Here is a 22,074-nt window from a genome sequence, read left to right as displayed (position 1 = left end):
GGAAGTAATGTTTGATAAATAAATTTGATTATTTTGAAGCTATAACGAGCTGAAAAGATAAGGTGGAACTGATAGTTGTGGCACATTTAGATAGTCAGTAAGCTTTTAGGTATTCAGAAAGCTGCACGAAAAATTAGAAAACAGGGGCGGTGTGGACTTGTTGGGCTGAAGGGCCTGTTTCCACACTAAGTAATCTAATCTAATCTAATCTAAAATTAGAGTATGTGAAACTGGGGAAATATCTTGGCATGGATTGAGGACTGGTTAACGGTCAGAAAAGAAAGAGTAGGAAAGGTGCATTATTTTCAGTTCAGCAGGCTACAGGGAGACCTGCACGGATCGGTCCTTGAACCCTAGCTAACCCGAGCATTAAGTGTAATGGCACAAAAAACTAGGCAGAAGTGAGAGATGTGAGGAGGATGTAAGGATGCATTAAGGAGATTTGGAGATGTCAAGTGAGTGGATAATAAAAAGGCAGATAGAATACAATGTGGAGAATAAAGGAGGTTATTCATGTTGATCGGCAAAATAGAAATACACAGACATTTTGAATTTCAAAGGAATCTAGGATATGCTTGTTCACAGATCACTGGAAGTTAACCTGCAGATGCAATAAGTAATTACGATGAAAATGACGTGTTGCCTTCTACGACAAGAGGAGTTGAATACTGAAGTAAAGATTCTTTCTTGCAATTATATGGAGCCTTGGTGTTATCCTACCTGGAGTATTTTGGGCTGTTTCGTTCTATCTACCCATAGGAAAACATACTTGTCATAGAGAGAGAGCGCAACAAGGTTCACTAAACTAATTCCTGGAATGGAGGGGCTGTCCGAAGAGAAAGAACGAGCTACACTGGATCTACATTCTCTTCAGTTAAGAGGAATGAGGTAGGCCATACACAAAAAGGAAGACCTTCACTCATACAGTGGTAAATCTTTGCAATTCTCTGGCCAAGAGTATACTCAAGACTGAAATTAGTTCGTTTCTAGATATTAGAAACATCAAGGAAAACGGGGGACGGGGGGAGGGGCGGTCCTTTCCAAACATCCATTGATCTCTATAAATGGCAGAGCAGGCTCAAAGGACTAAATGACTTACTCCTACAGCTATTTCTCATGTTCCTCGGTCCCACATCTTGTTTTTGCTTATCAAATTCTAAAAAGTAGCTTAAATTATCACAGGAAAATGATTCGTTACACGTGCATCAACAACCAGTGGTGAATAGTATGAAACTGTCCATTGTCATTCAGTAACTGCACATCTCCCTTCATCCTTACTCAAATGTGTAAAGTATATATAATGGTTTGTTATCAAACGAATGAGGTACAATGTAATGCACCAGAAAGCTGAATGAAAACTGCAAAGCATGCTCCGCTTTTACCCTGTAGCCACTAAAACATCACTTCAGCAGCAACTTGATCACTTACTGATTGACCCACAAACAGGCAAGATGGGCTGATATCGGATTTCATTTGCATTATACTGTACATGTAATACTATTTTCATGATGGTATGCATTTGCAATAAAGTTTTAATTACACTATGCATGATCAACATATGCTCTTCCTCAAATTTGATTTGAACATGAACAACCACTAGTTGAGTTTGTGGCACTTTTAAATAGAGTTGGAAATCACTTTCTGTTACTATCACTGAATATTTTTGGGATCTTGTTTCAAAAATCGCTTCTTTATGAACCCTACTCAAATGTCAAAAACAAAATTCTTACAAGACATGGTCAGTTAGCCATGTTTCAACTTGCAAAGGTGAAGTTTTAAGTGCTTTCCAAACATCTATATACATCATGAACCTTAGTAATGACTTTGTAATTTATTAAGTTAATAAAATGAAAATGTAGTTAATTAATATTAAAATGTAATTTATTTAAAAATATTAAATAGCTTTGTAATTTACTTTTGAAGTTAATTCTTTCTCTCAAGTGACAAAAAAATAAGTTGGATCATGAGTACCATATTTATACAGTCAACTCTGTTGACAAATTTTTTTAATAAGCAATATTTTTCCTTTAACATACACATTTTCAATATATATTTTACTTATGCTGATACTAAGACATTGTTTTGTTACAATGACTAGCGAGAATGCATTCAATCTATCATTCCTGTGAAAAGGAAATGTTTTATTGTTGTTATGCCTCAGTGAGGTAGTTCACTGGAAATCAAACCCCTGCTAGCTCTGGAATTGCAACAAAAATTGCAAATTTTATAAAAATACACAAACTCTCCAGTTTTCCTGTCTTTTCAACCCAGAATGACTTAAAGCACAGACAAGATTTCTGTACTTACTAAGAATGATCATTATGAACAACAGATTCCAACTACAGAGTATGAATTATGAACTGCGTAACTATTGCTTAAAACTCCAATTGCCTTACAAAAATCCCCCTACATATATACATACCAACAAACACATTAAAAAGGGTGTCACGGGCAGAGGGAAAGGCTGGGAAGACAATTCAGTGCTATTTGTCTACAGGGTTCACCAAGATGTGCTTTTTGGCTTCTGAGGAATTGCTATTGCTCAGTCTTACTTTTCCAAGTACAGTTTACTGTCACTTGCTTGCAGGAGGCAGAGTGTGACTGGTTCAAATTTGGGAAGTTTCAACTTGGGTGGTTAAAAACCACAGCTTACAGTAACCATGAAGGGAAATAAAAACCAAACTTGCTAGAGAAACTCAGCAGCTCTGGCAGTATCTGTGGAGAGATAGCAGGGTTAACTCAAGATCTGACAGAGTCACTGGATCCAAAACGTTAATCAAGCTATCTCGCCACAAGGTGTTGAGCTGACTGAGAACCAATCACATTGCTGTTGGTGGGCAGAAAGCTTTTGTCATTGACAAATGGTCACCATTCCACAGAACAATCAGCAACTTATTGCCAACTGAATTTCAAGTTGAACGCATGGCCTTGTTTCAGCTCATCTGCAACCAAACCTCCCCCACTGCTTGAACAAACAGCAATGTAAACACACTTAGAATGAGTACCAGTAAACTGCTTTAAAAAATACAACCATCCTTTCCACAAACTTTAGTTTTCAGAACAGTTCTTTTCTCATTTCAGTCCACAATCAAAAATAAATGACAATAAGTCTTTACAATGCAGAACTGACAATGAGTACTTTGCATTTCATATTTGGACTTTTAACTTTGTTTCTTTCTTTTACTAGCTTGTACTTAAGTTTTTTGTACCTAGGTACTTTGTACCTAAGATGGCACTGTATATGGTGACATTGTACACTTTTCACTGCACTCCTGTACCTCAGCACACGTGACAATAAAATCTCAATCTCAACTATAATGGGGTTGAATTGTCAAGGGGTTATTTGGCGCGTGATCATACTATTCTACAGGATTAAGATTTGGGTGACACGGTCTTCATAAACAATCAATCTCAACCCATCCACTCACAGAAAGGAACCCAGTATCTTTGTCAACATCAGAAAAGGAAAGTTTCTCACAGAAGCTAGCTGTAACATAAGATGCAATGGGATTGCAGTCTACAAGCATGGAGATTTGTTTCCCTTGAACCAAATGACTGTGCCAACTAAAAGATTCCCTTCACCTACTCCTCCTGAACATTTCACAATTTTTTTTTACTGCATGGCTAGAATGATGTTATTCTTGGATAAAGGTTTTATTTATTATTGATCTGTTAGCTGATAGATGTGATCCAAGGCACATTTATCAAAGTAGTAGTACATTGAGCATGTATCCCTGCAGAATTATTTATTACCTTAGATATTTCTAACCAGTTTTCATCATTTATTTTGGCACAATTTAGCTCTTCTTCTGAAGGTAAAAAAACACTCAAGTACCACCATTGCTGGTGGACTCTATACCATAAATCCCATTACATGTAATCAATTTCGATCACACAATCATGGTTTGAAAGCATGCACTGACATGTTTAAAAGTTTGAATCTGTTCTACGGCTCTCTCTGCTTTTATTTCTGATGTGAAAAATGTTTGCAACAGAAGTGCCACAAATAAAAGAATGAAATCAACCGATCAAAAACATTGAAAATTCAGGGATATATTTGGAATCATTTGCATTAGTATACTGTAGAAAAGATTTGTAAAATCTCTGCCACACTGTAGAAAGGTATTTCACAAATCCTCGAATTTCATCGACTGCCCACATATGTCTCCATTTTCACAACAGCCAGTCAATGATCCACTTTCTATTTAAAGAAATCTATATGCAGCACACAACAGATTCATGAGCACATGAAACTATCTTGCAAATTTACTGATCCCACCATGCTCCCATTGGGGAGCAGACCTGACTCCAGTCCAACACGATAGTTTATGTTCCCAGTACAGAGGCCAAACAAATTGCTCAGATGGTGCGGCAAGAGGCCCACACCATCTCCCATAGCAACTGGAGATGAGCAGCCTGAACTGTCCTGCCAACATCCAGAGAACAAAACAACACACCAACCACAATGTTAAAAATAATTCTTGGCTAAGTTGCTGTACTAACATCAAATGCACTTGTATCTAAATTTCACACTCCTCTATTTTTAAATACACCTTGAAGGTTAATGCCCCTGTTAAAACAGAAGGAATTTGATGAAGGATAGCCATGGTAAATGCAGGGTTACCAGGGGTGGGATGCTCTCCAGAGGGTTGATGAAGACTCCATGAGCCAAATGGCCACTTTCCACACTTTACGGATTCTATGATAAATTGCACCATTTTAATCTGGCATCAGTTCTGAAAAGTCAGTATCATTTTGCTGCTGGCATTCCATACTGGCATAACAACCCTTTCAAGCAAAATGGTAAGGCCAACCTCAAATCATATTTTGCCCTAATACTGAAATACTAAATAATTTCAACTTTTCCATTCTGAATCAACATGTCCACACAGACAATTGAAAACTGTCAAAATAAACCGGTCCCACTGCTGTCCCACCTCCTCACCAATAATAGCTCTGAGGTGCCTCAGCTTGGAACCACACAGTATCACAACTTGCACTGAAGAGAAATTTGTGCATCTGAAGAAATACTTGCTCCAAAATTACTGACTATTTTCCTCTTTAACTATATGGTAAAAATTTAAATTAAGGTTAAAATATAAAATTTCCAAAGTGGCAACTGAATTTAGATCTGCAATTACGCTTCCTTTTGAGAATCACACCAAGTTTCCACATTCCAAATGCAGCTCCACATGAAGGTAGAACTGCACTGAAAGGTAATAAACTGCTAAAATGTCTTCATAGAATGGAATCACTTGGCCCAGGTCCACAATGGCCCCCAAACAGCATCCCACCCAGACTCACCTTATCCCTGTATTCTCCTAATCCCTCTAACTTGCATTTCCTTGGGACACTGCACATCTTCGGACTGTGGGAGGAAACCAGAACACTTGGAAGAAAACCACGCAGGCATGGGGAGAATGGCCAAACTTCACACCGGCAGTCGCCGGAGGGTGGAATCAAACCCGGGTCCCTGCCGCTGAGACAGCAGTGCTAACCACTGAGCCACCCCTTGTTGCTCATACAATTTTACCAATAGTACTTTCAGAATGAATGTTTTATTTCATGATCACAGTTAGTGCATTTTCCCCCAACTGTTTTTCTAAAATAACATCAGGCATATAACTTGGCTTCTTAGTGCCCTCTAAGTGTCAAAAAAAATTAATGGGCTAGATTTCAGATGACGATTAAAGGTCCTACAATTCTGGGTTTGCAGATAAATTCTTTTATAACATCATGAATGAGGAGGCAATTCAAAAGCATTTACCCACATTGTGCACGGTGATGGGAGTGCACAGCTGTGATTGTTTTGTTGGGCGCCTATAAATAGTAAAGCCAAGTCCATACAGATATCATCACGCAAAACTGAGGATTGATTCCTCAATTATAATTGCATGGAAGCCATATTGTTGCAATATTGTCATACATTTTTGTTTGTGAAAAGCCAACTCACATCAGGCCAACATATGCTGGTTGCTTTTGGCTCTTCAAACCACTGATTCATCTGATGAATGTAAAAATAGCTAATGCAATTACAAGCATTAAACCTGACCTTTCATTCCTGTTAGCTCCAGATTCAGCACTTTTGCAGCCTCCCCCAAAAGAATGTGTCACTTAAAAATTGGCAACAGAACAGTGAAGCTTGACCAATCTGTACCAACCTCCACCTTTCAAAGAGGAATCACAGGATAACATTCCTGGTACCCCAGTTGCAGCTTTGTAAATGATACTTAGTCTACATCAAGAAAGTTAAAGGTCACATAACACCAAGTTATAGTCCAACAAGTTTATTTGGAATTACTAGCTTTTGAAGCACTGCTCCTTTGTCAGGTAGAAGCAGTGCTCTGAAATCTAGTACTTCCAAATAAACCTGTTGGACTATAACCTGGTGTTGCGTGATTTTGAACTTTGAACACCGCAGTCCAACACCAGCACCTCCTCATCATAGATCACAAGGAAAGGAGTACTGGTATGCTGCATGGCTCAGTGATAAACTGGATGTTTGTCATCATTTACCAGGCAATCTGGGCTTGTTAGATTATTCTGCTCAGATTTAGGGTCAAAGCTAAACATACATCATCAGATGCTTCTCAATACAAGTGCAACAATCAACACTTTAAAAATGTCAGAAAATTGCAAAATCATGCCATCTAGTTCAAAAACAAAATCATACAATCCCTACAGTGTGGAAGCAGGCCATTAGACCCAACAAGTCCACACCGATCCTTTAAAGAGTAAGCCTCCCAGACCCATTCCCCTACCCTATTACTCTACATTTACCCCTGACTAATGCAACTAACCTACATATCTTTGAATTCTATGGGCAATTTAGCATGGCCAATTCACTTAATCTGCACATTTTTGGACTGTGGGAGGAAACCCACGCAGACACTGGGAGAATGTGCAAACTCCACACAGACAGTCGCCAGAGGCTGGAATCAAACTTGGGTCTCTGGCGCTGTGAGGCAGCAGTGTTAACCACTGAGCCACCGTGCTGCCCTTCTATGTTGTGACTTAGCAATACAAACCTTGAATACTGAAGAGGGAGGCCAACGGCAAGAATGCCAAATTTCAAATGATCACTATAATTTCTAATTGAGAACAGAAGACTTGTTGACCAATTATTATCCATGTTTTGAAAAACGTGGTGCTGGAAAAACACACCAGGCCAGGCAGCATCCGAGGAGCAGGAGAATTGACGTTTCAGGCATAAGCCCTTCTTCAGGAATTATTATCCATGCCTACTTCTCAGGCAAGGAGCACCACATTCAGGCCCCATGCAATGACTCATTGGAAGATGCATTTATTGAAGTCAAACAGATTGATTACAAACCTGCAAATCCTTCCCATACACCCAGAGACAAGTGATAAGAGCAAGAAAGAGTTTCCTAGTCTGCCATCCTTTAGACAGGAGCAGAAATTTACTGCAGTGCTTTACCCATAAACAAGGACCTCTCAATGACCTCTCTATGGTCCAAGCATCAAAAATAAGCGTTGGAGAAAAGATGGACTACAGATACTGTCTACAAGGCAGCTCTCATGCAATATTGGAAATTGTGAATCTTGGATTGAAGTTAAAATAATCTCCTGAGATATTCAATTGTAGGCACGAGTGAGGCAAAGGGAAAATGTTGGAATGACAACTTCTTTAAGCAGGTTTGTTACTGAAAGATAAACTAATATTGGCAGATATTTCTTGACTCTATTTTAGTAGTAAAATAACTAAATTAATTCGGTACTTTTGTCACCAAAAACAAAGCTTAGAGAATGAATTGCCTTCTTCTTAGTCACAACATTTACTATGAAACACCATCTCAACAAAATCAAATATTTATGGCCTGGACTTAAATTATGGCCTGACCTGCTGCGCTTTTCCAGCAACACATTTTCAGCTCTGGACTTAATTTAAGCCAACTTCAGCATTTTCAAAGTCATTTTTAAACATGCCACATACATATAGTACCAGATTGCCCAATGCAAATCTTTCCAATACCAGAACTATTAGAATGTAGAGATCATTTGAAAGTATGAATGATATTCAAGCTTATGTTAAACATATTGTTTTGTAAATTATCAGCAGTCTTCAGTCACAACATAATAGTCTGGCACTGGCATCTAGCTCTACACAAACGTCTGAAGATATCCGTTAAGAAGGGATTCCAAACGGAGTTTTGTACCACTATTTGAACATTCATTGGATTTTGTGGATGCAAGCTGCATTGCTTCACTAAAGATCGAGTCTCAAATAACAAAATGTACACTTAAGGACCAAACTCTTGATTTGCTCAATTGTCAACCCCTTACACGTTTAACAAATTTCACTAGAAAGATAACCATTTACTGTAAGGAGACTCAATTATTTCATGCAGATCACAAGAAAAGGAATTCTTTAGGAAATTTTCATTTATTAATGATTTTAAATAAAAGCTGTTGATAATCAACATCACTCACTTTGCAAATAAATAAAATGTTTTAGTCAACATTTACTTAAGGTCTTTCATGTCTGTTTTCTTTATTTCAATTAATTATTCAACCCCATGCTGAATGTTTTTAGGAAGGCCCACTACACTGGGGTGGGAAGGGAGGTCAACAACAAGTCATCATCGCCTTCATCCCTTTCCACTGCCTGCTAACTCACTTCTCAGTGAGGGATCCTGATTTGGCAACCTGCAAACACCTCCGACAGTCATTTGATTGCCAGGCGACAGATATGGCAAGTCTCTGCCCCCATCCCTCCCCCTGATCTCTGCTGAGCGATTACTAGTGGCAACAGAATGAGGCCAGAATATGGATCTTAATTCCAAAGTCTGGAATTAAGAATATGATGACCATGAAATCATTATCGACTGTCAGAAAAACAGGTACCCCTAAGGGAAGGTAATTGCTGTCCTTACCTGGTCTAGCCTACATGTGACCCACAGCAGTGTTATTCTCTCTTGACTGTCATCTGGGCAATTAGGCATGAATAATAAATGCTAGATACCCACATCTCAGACATGAATAAGGCGGCCCAACGTTGGCAATAACTACCCAATTTGATGCTCCCCTCCACGAAACTGCTGCAGCAGAAAATTACATCCCTTATGGTGTCAATGTATTGTAGTTAAAACCCATCTGATTCACTCTGGGTTGTAACATAAGCTAGCAAGCAATTCAGCCAATGGAACATAGAGATGGACAATAAATGCTCAATAGTGAAGACAGCATCCCATCTTAACACAATTAAAAAAATAACGATGTGACCCAACGTAAGGAGACTGACAAGTTGAACTCCGACACAGTTCTCACTCTGTTCAAAGACACATTTTGAATGAGTAAGTTGAAAGGGAGGTTACACACATTCGTTTTCTAATAACAGAAAAAGCAACAGGCTTGTAAAACTAATGATCAGAGATGTTACCAAAGACCAATAATGAGTTAAAAAGGCAAATGGATATAATTTGAGAGAAAATGAGTTGAGGGACATGTTGAAGAAATCACATGAATCAAAAAAAAAGGCCTATAATTCTGTTGTCTACATTTATGGCCTATTCCTGGAAAGCCGTTTTAATACTTAACACCAGTTTTGTAATGATGATAACTCCTATCAATGAATCAGTTTACACAGTGATCAAGTACTTCTTTCTGAAAAGGGGAACTTTCGGTGAACATTAATTCAACACATTCAAATTGTGCAAAACCACACACATGTCTATGATTGGCTAAGTCTTTTGAGGAATATGTCACGGCATCCCTAATTTTAGATCGTCTGGTTTTTGTCAAATCGCGCGCCATTCAAAAACGGTCCCATTTCAGTAAACTTTACACCGACCTGATCATCATAGCGGTAAGTCAAGGCTTGCTCTCCTGTTGTGTCTTCCAGAAAACTCCCCTGTGGAGAAAGTGCAAATTCGGGAAGGAAGTAGACAGTCTGTGATTGTTCTCCATTTCCCTGGAAAGAAAAAATGAATGAATGAATGGCTAAAATTTTCTTTTCCCTCCATTACAGAAACTAAATATCAACAAAGACTTTTAAAGTGATTTTATTCTAATAGCTCCAATTTTCCAGTCACTTCAACCCATTTCCCCGAATATCATCCATCATTATTAGCATGATTTCCTCTGTGAAATTATTCTCAAGGCATATGGTACAAAAAAGTAGTTAAAACTTACAGGATCTCACCAATGAAAAACAGGTCATGTGCACATAATTTGAGAAATAATTAAATACGATTGCTCCAAAATGACTGCTTCCGGTTTTCATCTCCAAACACTTACTGAGCTTACACTTAGCCATGTCAACCTGGGCTCAGTGGTGACACTCTCACCTTGAGTGAGAAAGGCAAGGATTTCAATCCCCATTCTGAAACAGAAACTAGAGCACAAAATCTAGGTTGATACTTCAATGTAGTACTCACAAACTACTACACTGTCAGGGATGCCACCATTTGGATGAAATGTTAAACAAAGTCTACCTACCCTCTCAAGTCATGAATCAGATCCTACCGTATTACATTGCGAGAGTGTAGGGCTGCTCCCCCCTGGTACCCCTATCAATATCACTGAATAGAAAACCTATTATCTGGTCATTATCACAATGCTGTTTGACCTTTCAAACCTTCCAAACTTTCATGTCACCCCATTCCAATTTTTTCAAGTTTCTCACTGACTGTGTGTTTGCGCTACAGAAATGTGACTTCTTTCTTGCTGATAATGACAATTCTATTTGAATGGAGGAGTATATGTTCTAAAAAATCAAATGCTCGTGTCAGAGTAGCTGATGAGCTCCTATACAACATAGATAATTCCTCTATTAAGTGTCAGCTTGTGTTTGGGTTCATTTATGGTCTGTATTTCCTTTGTTCGTTGATCTAATGACCTATTTAGTTTTGAGTAGTAGAGGAACAACCAATTGGGAAACTTAGCAATTAAGGACATATTCCATTAAGAGGTTAGACATTTCTACTCAGACTATGAAGAAACCGAGGATATAGGCTTTCCTTCTACAGGATCCTAAACTATTTAATCTTTCCCTCACCTTAGTTAGCATGACATCATCATGCTAGGTGGAACTTAATGCAACATTAAACATTAACTCTCTCAGAACCATTACGTTATACAACAATCTGGAACAGGACTTTGCAAAGAATGGTAATGTTATGTTATCGACACATTGCAGGTGGGAATGGTTCTGTTCCTGCATTTGATCTGGCTCCATTTATGACAGAACCTGAAATAATATAGCAAAAGCTAAATCTGTAAAAGCATAGCAAAGGTAATTTTAACCTAATCCATCTGCCGGAAATTGACAGGATCAGGTCAGGAGCCAATTTTACACCCAGATGGTTTTACTCTTCATTGACAGTCCAAGCATAATGGAGCAACCTGGAAAACCAGTGAACAACTATATGACGTGAACCTTCCCACAGGTAACTTTGGGTAAAATTGTCACGGCATCGCTCAAGCAAAAACCTAGCTAATGTTTCAGCTACAGACTTCTAGTCAGATTTAGTGATTACTGTTTCACAATTGGAGTGTTTATTGCTTTAATAGAACAAGATAGCTGTATTAAGTGTAAAAGCAACTATTTGCCATTTAACACACCAAGTTTAATACATCACAATACTACTATCAAGAAACTGATCATCTGAAACCTGTTTCAAATAAACCTGTTGGACTCTAACCCAGTGTCCTGTGATTTTTGCATTTAATTGGAGAATCTGGAAAATGCTAGTTAGCTGTACCTGAAAAAATGTAACCATATTTGAATAAACATGAACGAAACAAAAACAGAAATTGCTGGAAGAGGTCAACAGGTCTGACAGCATTTGTGGAGAGCAAATCAATGTCAACTTCTTGGGTCAAGTGACCCTTCCTTAGAATGGAAGAATAAACATGACATTTCCTTCACACCAAGATGGCAGCAGAGTAGAACTCTCCAAACTGAGCTCCTCCAGTCCTTCTGTTTAATTCCTATTTCTTTCTCTTTTTCTCTCTCTGCAGGCTCCCCATCTTTTTTCCCCATTTCTGGCATTTTGCACGATGCGGATCAGGCTGGAGGCAGAGAGGATGGCTAGTGGGCTGGAGGCCAGAGTGGAATGGCAACAGTTGGGGACCGGTGTGGCAGTCAGCGGTTTTCAATTCCCAGCATGGCAACTAATGGAGTTTAAATTCAATTCATAAAATCCTGGAATTGAAAGCTTGTGTCAGTGAAAGGTACTATGAAATGATCAGTGACTGTCATAAAGACCAATCTGACTCACTCTGCTGGCTCCAGCCCGACAATATAGTTGACTCTTAACTGGCCTCCGAAATGACCATAGCAAGCCGCTTAATTCAAGGGTGAGTAGGGATGGGCAATAAATTCTCGCCTTGTCAATGATGCCCATATCCAATGAAAAGTTATTTTGTGACAAATACACAAGGGATATGCAAATGAAGGTCTAACATTCACATTTTATGCTTACCACTGAAGGCGCGACACCAATAATACAGTATAATAAAACAAAACAAGCATCACACAAGGTCAGAGTTGGAAGAAATTGGAACAGCAAGGGGGCCATTGATCAAGGTTGAGGGAAAAGTAGTCATGTTATTTTGTTGAGGGAAGGTAATGTACATTATGATTTGGAATAGATAACAAAGCAAGCAACATTGAACAAATACCAAAAAAGGAGAAAAGTGAACCTTGACAAAGAGACACTGGATGGAACATAGCAAACAATCATCACAACTCATCTGGGAAATAAAAATTCCTGGATCAAACATCCAACCAAGTTTCCAACTGGAGAGAGATTTGTATCAGAAAGAGCCATTAGAGACACTGTGTGGGAGGATTGGGATCTGGAAATATGGTGGGATTAATATCTAGAGCCCAGAAATGACTTTTGTGATTGGCACAGCTCCTTCTTTACTTTCCTCACTCACACATCCACATTTTTGTTCTCTTTTATGCTTCTCCTTCTCAGTCCCTTTCACCTCCCCATCAGCCATCCATCATCCTATAATTCCACTTCTAAATAGGTTAATAAACTCTCAGGTTAACATCTTAAACAGGGAGCACAGAAGCTGGGGAGTGGAATAAACAGCATGACTGAAAAGAATGAGGTAGAAGAAGTTAGCAGGAAGCACTTGAACTGAAAAGGAAATGCATGCCAGCCTATGGGAGGCATTCAATATCACAAAGTGACTGAACAGGGTAGTTTGCCAACTGCCTCTGAGGGAATCACAGTCAGCAGGCAGATAAGGAAACAGGCAGAAGGCAGAGAAGTAGGCAGGTTCAACGTGCCCCAATTTCTTTGTATAACTGCTGGTTGTGGAAGACGTCAAATTCAATATGTTTAATAGAGGACAATACAGCCAGAAACAGGGAAAACTGGCAGATGGGAACTGCTTGGACTCCAATGACACCGGATAAGAAGCGGTTGCTTGTGGAGTGCCAAGCTATAAAGGACTAACGCAGATCAGATTGGCTGTTGAATTGGATCAGACACAAATGGAAGCACGGAGAGCAGCCAGAGACAGGGTGATTTCAACTTCAGTACAATCTGTGATGCCAAACAGATGGCAGGCACTTGCTGCAATTGGTATTGATAACCACCAATCAGGAGAGACCAAATCATCCGAAGAAAAGCTAATGGGCAATAAAAACAACAGACCAAATTCCAACCGCATATTCCAAATTGAGTCCTACACTGCTGACATGAAGAAACCACAGCAATAAAATGTTTCCTAGGGATTTACATCAACAGACATAAAACTATATGGCTAAATCGTTGCACTTGGTTGTAATTATTGGAGTTTTCTGGGTTTATATTTTTTGCATGAGTAGATTTTCAGCTGGCTGATAAACTAAGACAGCAGCTCAAGTCAAGTTCATCTTTTTATTTGGGTCATTTGCCCGGTTGGGTTGTGTTATTTTCCACATTGGGATTAGTACCTTTGGAAAAATGTTCAATTTTATAGTATTTGCACTCATTTGTTATTAAAAAATGCACAATTAAATAAAATCACCTTCTGTTATAAAATAGAAATCACCTTTCCGATGGGTGGCTTTGCATGAAGGCAGTATTTCCTAGTTCTGGAGAGAGTCATAGCAGACTCAAAATATCACTCCCTCTACCGCAATCCTCCCACCACCAGCTGCTGTCAGCCCTGTTGTGTTTCTCTAGCACACTTTGTTTATTTGAGAGTTTGCACTGAAACACCATAGGCATTTCAAAAACTTGTGATTCTGCTCTTTTAACAAGGTTATGTTGACCTTAGTTTTTTCTTCAGGTGGTTATAAAAGGACAGGTTCTGAAAAGTCTGGGGTTGAAGGGTTTTAGGTCCAATTTGATTATAGCTAACAAATACTGCTTCAGGCAAATGGCGTTCACGTTTATAAAACCTCTTGTGCAATGAAAGAGGAGTGGCCAGTTCTCCCAACTCAGTTTTTGTCTGGTTTAGTTTGGAATGGCTATTCAATAAAAGCAGACAGGCAGTTTTGAAGCTGCTGAATCCAAAGACACAGGCCCATGCTGATCCTCCTCTCTCTTTGACATCTCTCCTGTAAGACCCTGACACCTTTTGTGCCAAGGGTTGTTTATGTGGTCTTGGAAGTCTGGGAACAGTAGCATTAAGTTGGGATAATCTGTTGGGTTTTCAGATAGCTTACGTTATTCAGTATTCTGTTCTCTTTTGCGTTTCATTCGGGAATCTTGTAAATAAATTCTGTTTTGCTTAAAACTAAGTGGGTTGACCAGCTGCATCTCTCCTGGAATATCCACTGTACACCTGCAAGCCAAGTTCAGTTCTGGCCTACTTTATTGAAATGTTTTGAGTGGATTTAACCTGGTCCATAACAAACTTCAGGTTGAGATTATAATTAGAGAGTTATAGAGATATACAACATGGAAACAGACCCTTTGGTCCAACTTGTCCATGCCGACCAGATATTCCAACTCAATCTAGTTCCACTTGCCAGCACTCAGCCCATATTCCTCCAAACTCTTCTTATTCATAAACCCATGCAGATGCCTTTTAAATGTTGCAATTGTACTAGCCTCCACCACTTCCTCTGGCAGCTCATTCCATACACGTACCACCCTCTGTGTGGAAAAAGTTGCCCCTCAAGTCTCTTTTATATCTTTCCCCTCTCGCCCTAAACCTATGCCCTCAGTTCTAGACTCCCGCACCCCAGGGAAAAGACTTTGTCTATTTACCCTATCCATGCCCCTCATGATTTTACAAACCTCTAAGGTCACACCCCTGCCTCTGACACTCCAGGGAAAACAGCCCCAGCCTGTTCAACCTCTCCCTATAGCTCAAATCTTCCAACCCTGGCAACATCCTTGTAAATCTTTTCTGAATCCTTTCAAGTTTCACAACATCCTTCTGATAGGGAGGAGACCAGAATTGCACACAGTATTCTAAACGTGGCCTAACCAATGCCCTGTACAGCTGCAACATGACCTCCCAACTCCTATATGGAATACTCTGACCAATAAAGGAAAGCATACCAAACATTATCATATCTACCTGTGACTCTACTTTCAAGGAACTATGTGTGAAAGCACCTCTGGATATAGTACATAAAAGGGGAAACAGAACAAGGCAAGCAGCTGGTCATGGAAGGGATTGTAGTTTCTGACTGACTGCCTCTCTTCTCTACTTATGTTCATGCCTGGGTGTTCTTAGAGAGGGAGGATGTAGTGTCCACCAATACCCTTCAGGTATTTAGAGGAAAGTGGGCACTACAGACACTGGAGTGCCTTATTTCCCCTTCCAGTTTCATTTTAATTTAGACCCCTCCTCCTCTTCCCACCCTCTCCTATTTTGTTGTTGTTGTACTGCCCCTGGTGGGCAGTGCTGGTTTACTGGTACTTTATAGTGGCATAAGTTATTTGGTCATTTTTTATAGTTTTAAAAATTAAACTAAGACAGAACAGGTGGGACTGGTGTGTAGGCAGCCATTGAAGACTGTGTAGATAACAAAACTTTGTCCACAAGAATGGTGGCTTCACTGACTTACTAGAATCTGGATGGACAGACTAAACAAATATACCAAAAATAAAACATGAAACTGCTTGGAGAATTTAAAAATATTTTACTAAAAATTTTAGAACTCAAATGCTTTACTTATGATAGATTCTGTTCTTGCTCAGGTTACTTTCAATTCCTTGGTATCAAAATGGGTGTCCAAGAAGTCTTTCCCACTCGGACCTCTCTTTGGAAATTGATAGCATCTTTTTGTTTTTTTACACCAGTCGTTAAAGTTTCAATAAGATTTGAACCAATTATCCCAGTCTTTACTTCCCCTGAAGTGGAAACCTCCAGAGCAAATTGTGCAAATCCAAATGTCAGATGACTCTGAAAAATAATATGGCAACTTGTCTCTGGTGTTATCCCCTTCATCCTAGGCTTTGTTCTGACACTGGTGCCTAATTTCCTCCTCAATTTTGAGATGTATTTATTTACTCTAAACATAAGCAGACTAAAATTTCAATAAAATATGGTGTTATTGTAGAAGTGCTGAAACAGCATTTTTTCAAGTCATCTGGTTTGCATCTTCCAGTTGTTCAGGTGCATATTAAACATCTCCTGCACCTATCAAAGACTATTTAGTCCTCCTAGTATCCTGGCTAACATTTTTCGCAAAACCATAAATTAACTGGCAATTCAACTAATTGCTGCAAAGAAGATCAGCGTACACAAAATGACAGTTGAAATTCCTATATAATATTTCAAAGTTTCACTACGTAGGCGAGTGTTCAAAGTGCAGTAACTATAATTCAAGGTAATTTATTTTTAGTCAGTCTTGACAAGTGAGCTTTGCTGACTGAGTTAGCATTTGTTGCCCATTTTGGGTTACCCTCAAGAAAGCAGTTGTGAGTTATCTGCTTGAACCTCTGCAGTCCATCTGATATAGTTGCCTCCACAGTATTATTAGGGGAGGGAGTTTCAGGATTTGGATCCAGGGGCACTGAAGGAATAGCTATATTATTCCAAGGCAGGATAGTGAGTGACTTTGAGGGGAATTTGCAGATGGTGGCGTCCCCATATGCGTTGGCCTTTCCTTCCAGATGGCAACGGTCACGAGTTTGGAAGTTGTTATCTAATAAGGAGTCTTTAAACTATCTGCAGTGCATCTTGTAGATGGTAAACACTGCTATCATTGGGTGTTGGTGGTGGGAGTGAATTTTTGTGCATGTGGTGCTAATCAAGTGGGCTGCTTTGTCCTGCATGGTGTCAAGCTTCTTTAGTATTGTTGGGAGTTGCGCATTTATTCACACAAGTGCAGAATATTCCATCACACTCCTGACTTGAGCCTTGTGAAAGGTGGACAGGCATTGGGGTGTTCAGGAGATGAGCTACACACTGAAAGATTGCTAACCTCTGACTTGGTCTTATAGCTATAGGATTTATGTGGGTAGTTTAATTCAGTTTCTAGTCAAGGGTAAACCTCCAGGATGTTGATACTGGTTTCATCAATGATAGTTCTGTTAAATTTCAAGGGGTGATGGTTAAATTCTGTTAAGAGACAGTAATTTGTGTAATGCTACTTGCCATTGGTCAGCCCAAACCTGAATGTTGAACTTGCCACTTTTGGGCATTGACTGTTTCAGTAACTGCGGAGTCCAAATGGTACTGAATGTTACATGATCATCAGCTAACATCCTCATTTCTCACCTTATGATGGAAGGAGGGCAATTGAAGCAACTGAAGATGGATACACATAGGAAACTACCCTAAAGAACATCCACAGCGATATCCTGGAGCTGAGATCATAGAATCCCTACAAGTGCAGATAGAGGCCATTGCCTCCAACAACCACATCCATTTTCCATTATGCTAACTCGGACTATGACCAGCAAAACTTTCACTAATTGGTTCGGGTTTTGCTCGATTCCCTTAATGCCATACTTTTGTCAAATACAGCCTTGATGTCAAGAACAGTTTTTTGTACATCACTGAAAACTCCACAGCAAATTGTGCAAGTCCAAATATCAGATGGTGCTGAAATATAACATAGCAACCTGACATTGGATGTGCTCCCTTCATCCCAGGCTTTGTTCTGACACTGGTGCCTAATTTCCTTCTCAATTTTGAGATGTATTTATTTACTCTAAACATAAACAGACTAAATTTCAGTATAGTGCTATTGTAGAAATACATTTTCCAGTGGTTGAGGTGCATATCAAACATCTCCTGCACCCTTCAAAGACTATTTAGTATCCTGGCTAACATTCTTTCCAAAACCACAAATTATCTGGCAATTTCAACTCATTGCTGCATAGAAGACCAGTGTATACAAACTTGGCAGTTGAAATGCCTATGCAACAACAAATTAAGTGTTATGAGTAGGTTATTGCCAAGCTGGTATTATCAATAGCATTGTTGAAGACATTATCTATTGTATGACTGATGATAGAGATTGGATTTATTGGGCAGCAATTGGTCAGATAAGATTTATCCTGCTTTTCACGTACAGTGTGTGCCTGTGATGTGCAGGTGCCAATGTGGACTGGGGTGGACCAAGTTAAAAATCACACAACACTAGGTTAATGTCCAACAGGTTCACCTGGAAGCACCAGCTTTCGGAGCACTGCGCCTTCATCAGGTAGCTAGTGGGGCAGGATCGTCAGACACAGAATTTATAGCAAACGACCAGAGTGTTGTGCACTATGATCTTTTGCTACAACCCTGTATATAAAGCCAGCACTCCCAAACAAACCCGCCGCACAACTTAGTGTTGTGCGATCCTCAACAGTGTGTACCTAGGCTTTTTTCCACATTGTAAGGTAGATGTTAGTGTTGTAGCTGATAGGGAGACACGACACAGACCCTGGCGCTCCGCTCTTTGCCCAAGCCCCCTGCCCCTCTAATCCATGCACAAATGGTCCCCCACAACCCTAGGCCAAGGGTATTGGAGCCTAACAGCTACAATCCTGTCCCAGGCCCTGACTGCAGAATCATGTATTTAAACTGAACAATGGAGGGCAGTGACTGCATATTTGCCTGCAGATCAGCATGATTCGACTGAAAGTATCCCATTACCTGGAAGATGCTGTCTCAGTCATTTCCAACCACCACTTCTCAGCTCCATAATGTTATAGCGCTGCATTTTAACTTCAGATTAATCCGTCTCAAACTACTACTGGGAAACGTTATCTTCACACAGCCTTTATCACTCAAAGTTAAAAATCACACAACACCAAGTTATAGTCCAACAGGTTTAATTGGAAGCACTAGCTTTTGGAGTGCTGCTTCTTCATCAGGTGGTTGTGGACTATAAAATTATAAGACACAGAATTTATAGCAAAAGTTTGCAGTGTGATGTAACTGAAATTGTACATTGATAAATACCTTGATTATTTGTCAAGTCTGTTCGAATGGCCATGATAGTTTCACTTCTTTCATATGTAAATCGCCAACATTTTTTAATAAGTTACATTCTCAGGTTAACTGTAACAATTGGTGTCAACAAGATAAGATGTTGAAGGTGTTAGCCCCCTGTTTTCCCTGTCTGTGCCATAATGTTTAGAGTGATTCTAATCTAAAAAACGAGTTAACAGAGTCTTACGTGGATTCATGCATTTTTTGAACAAAGTACAATGTAACTTTAAGTACAAGTTCACCCCACAAACGTATGCATTTTTTTTTGTGTGTTTGGGGTGGGGGGTTGTGTATCTGTGAGAGAGAGTGTGTGTGTGTGTGCGCGAGAGAGAGTGTAAGGGGTCCAAGTCAGAGAGGATGCACGTGTAAGTGTGCGAGTGTGTGCGTCTGTAGGAGTGTGTGCATGTCTGTAGGAGTGTGAGAGAGTGTCTGTGTGTGTGTTTGTGTGTGTGTCTGTGTGTAGTGCAATGGTGGTCACCTGTAGTGTGACATGAACCCAAGGACCTGGTTGAGGCCCTCCCTCTGGGTACCAAACTTAGCTACCAGCCTCTGCTCGGCCACATTTTACTGCTGCCTGTCCCGAAGTCCGCCTTGGAGGACTTTCAGTCATGAGTAAGCTGAACATGTTAAGTACTCTGTGCATTCATACTTGGTAAAGTAACTGCTGACTCCCTTTCTTTTCTCTTTAACCTAAATTTATAAATCAATTCTAACATACGTAGTGTGTCTGATCTGCTGGAAGCTTCAGCATAGCAGTTAAAATGGGAGATGTTTTATTAGCAGGTTCACACAGACAAAAAGATTTTTAATTATATTGACATATTCTTCACAAAGGATGGTGCCAGAACTATGTGGGTGGACCTATCAAGACTGGATAAACAGCCTGGGGTTATCTTCTCTGTTTGAAGGAGAGGCTGAGGGGTGACCTAATAGGTGCTACTGGTCACATATTTCAATTCACTCACGAATTGTGGCAACAAGTGTTTATATACACATGTTCTAGTCTGGACCAATGAATAGTCACAGTGGAGACTCCAACATTCTTTTTATCGCATGGCTGACCAGAAATCTCTTCCACTCTGTGTTGGAAAGGTTTGCAGGTTGATGCATAAATCTATTTGCCCACATTATGAATTCTCCTGGCTTGGCATCAAGATGTGAGGTGGGACTGATCTCAGAGATCTTTAAGAGGATGGAAGATTTTGGTCGAGCGCATTCTGAGAAAATGATCAAGATCTTCGGAGAGCTGGAACAACTCGGGATCTATTTAAATATGCTGGACGGATCTCAATTCCAGATCCTCCTCACCAGTCCAGTTTTTGCTGGTGAGTGTAAGAGTCTAAGGGTTACCCTTCTGACCTCGACCCTCCATTTCAGGGGTCCACACCTCATATCCTCTGAAAGAATTTCAGTAGCAACTTCTCCGTAATGCATGGTTCATGGTTCCTCAGCGGAGTCATATACCCATGGCCCCAGGCCCCTTATCAATTCAATGCTAACTTGAGCCCCTCGGCCCTCCCAACGCAAACCCCTTCCATGCACAGTCATCTAATATTCACTAATTACTTAACCACACTGAGCCACACAATATCAAGGAAAGTGTGGAAATCTTTGGCAAAACACCCATTCAAAAATCTACCTTGAAAAATCAACTGTTATTCCTTTAAATGTACCAATCTGACAGACTAAGTCTCAGTAAGAGACGACAAACAGTTGCCACACCTTAATCATGTTCAAATAAATATTGTTTCGATGTCTCTGTTTATCACAGAAAGAACAACAGCCACTTAAATATGCCAATCAGGCAAAGTCAGAAACTCTACTGCGCTAAAAGGTTTTCACTGGTCTCAACACTAAAGTTCTGTCTAATGTTTCATCGCTGTTCAAAAAAGTTTCAATGAATAGATTCCCCAGCGACCTAAGTGAATATCACATCACCCTGGCATTTAAGTTAACCAGATAGTAAAAAGGGTTGAGATTCCAAAGAATATTTTGCAAATTTGATTATCAACTGGGAAATTTTCAATCTTCAATTTAAGCTTCCTTCAAATTTCTTGCCCTCTACAACATCAACATCAGTACAATAGAGATGTGAAAATCCTTCTTGCCAAATATCACATTTTAACATAACATTACAGATCATTGTTATAACGCACATTTCGTTGATGCAAATTCGCTACAACATGATTGACAAATTGGGGACACTTTCTACAGCATGAAGTTTTAAAGCATGTAATGGTTATAACCAGATTCTAGTCCCATTAGTTTAAATGGGGCTGCTATTACACAATTTTCTTATAACACTGGGTTGCACCAGAACAGAACTACCGTGTTATAGCAGAACCAAATGTATTTTGCAATTTTTAGGATAGACAAGAGAGACTTAGTTGAAGGTTGTGCACAAATCTCTAACCTCAGAATTCAGGGAGGAGAATTCTGAATTGGCTCTGACTGGATTATAATGGAAGGGAATGTCAAAGCCTCTTATATTTTTCAATGCAGAAAAAAGATTTAATTATTCTGAGGACAAAATAGGCAGCAATCTCTTTACAATAACTACCCTTTAATCCGCTTTCAGTCAGGAGACTGATAGTGGAGTTGGAGTGGGGAGATGGAGGCTGACCTTTAGCTCAATCAATAGGGGATGTCCCATTCAACCATTTCTACATCTTTGGCATTGTGTGTTATGGAAAGTCATGTCATTAAACAAACTGTTTT

The 22,074-nt window shown here is 39.6% G+C and overlaps 1 protein-coding gene across 3 annotated transcripts in view; it reads right to left on the bottom strand.

Annotated features, from left to right (window-relative positions):
- Nucleotides 1–22,074, bottom strand: part of adamtsl3 (ADAMTS-like 3) — a 672,454-nt gene that overhangs the window by 586,195 nt on the left and 64,185 nt on the right. For all 3 annotated transcript variants that reach the window (XM_043677597.1, XM_043677600.1, XM_043677599.1), the window contains exon 3: nt 9,812–9,931. In XM_043677597.1, the coding sequence (XP_043533532.1) occupies nt 9,812–9,931 (120 nt within the window). The remainder of the gene's footprint in view (nt 1–9,811; nt 9,932–22,074) is intronic.

This window comes from Chiloscyllium plagiosum, chromosome 36, assembly GCF_004010195.1.
Source record: "Chiloscyllium plagiosum isolate BGI_BamShark_2017 chromosome 36, ASM401019v2, whole genome shotgun sequence".
NCBI lineage: Eukaryota > Metazoa > Chordata > Chondrichthyes > Orectolobiformes > Hemiscylliidae > Chiloscyllium > Chiloscyllium plagiosum.
This window is presented reverse-complemented; position numbering and strand designations above follow the sequence as displayed.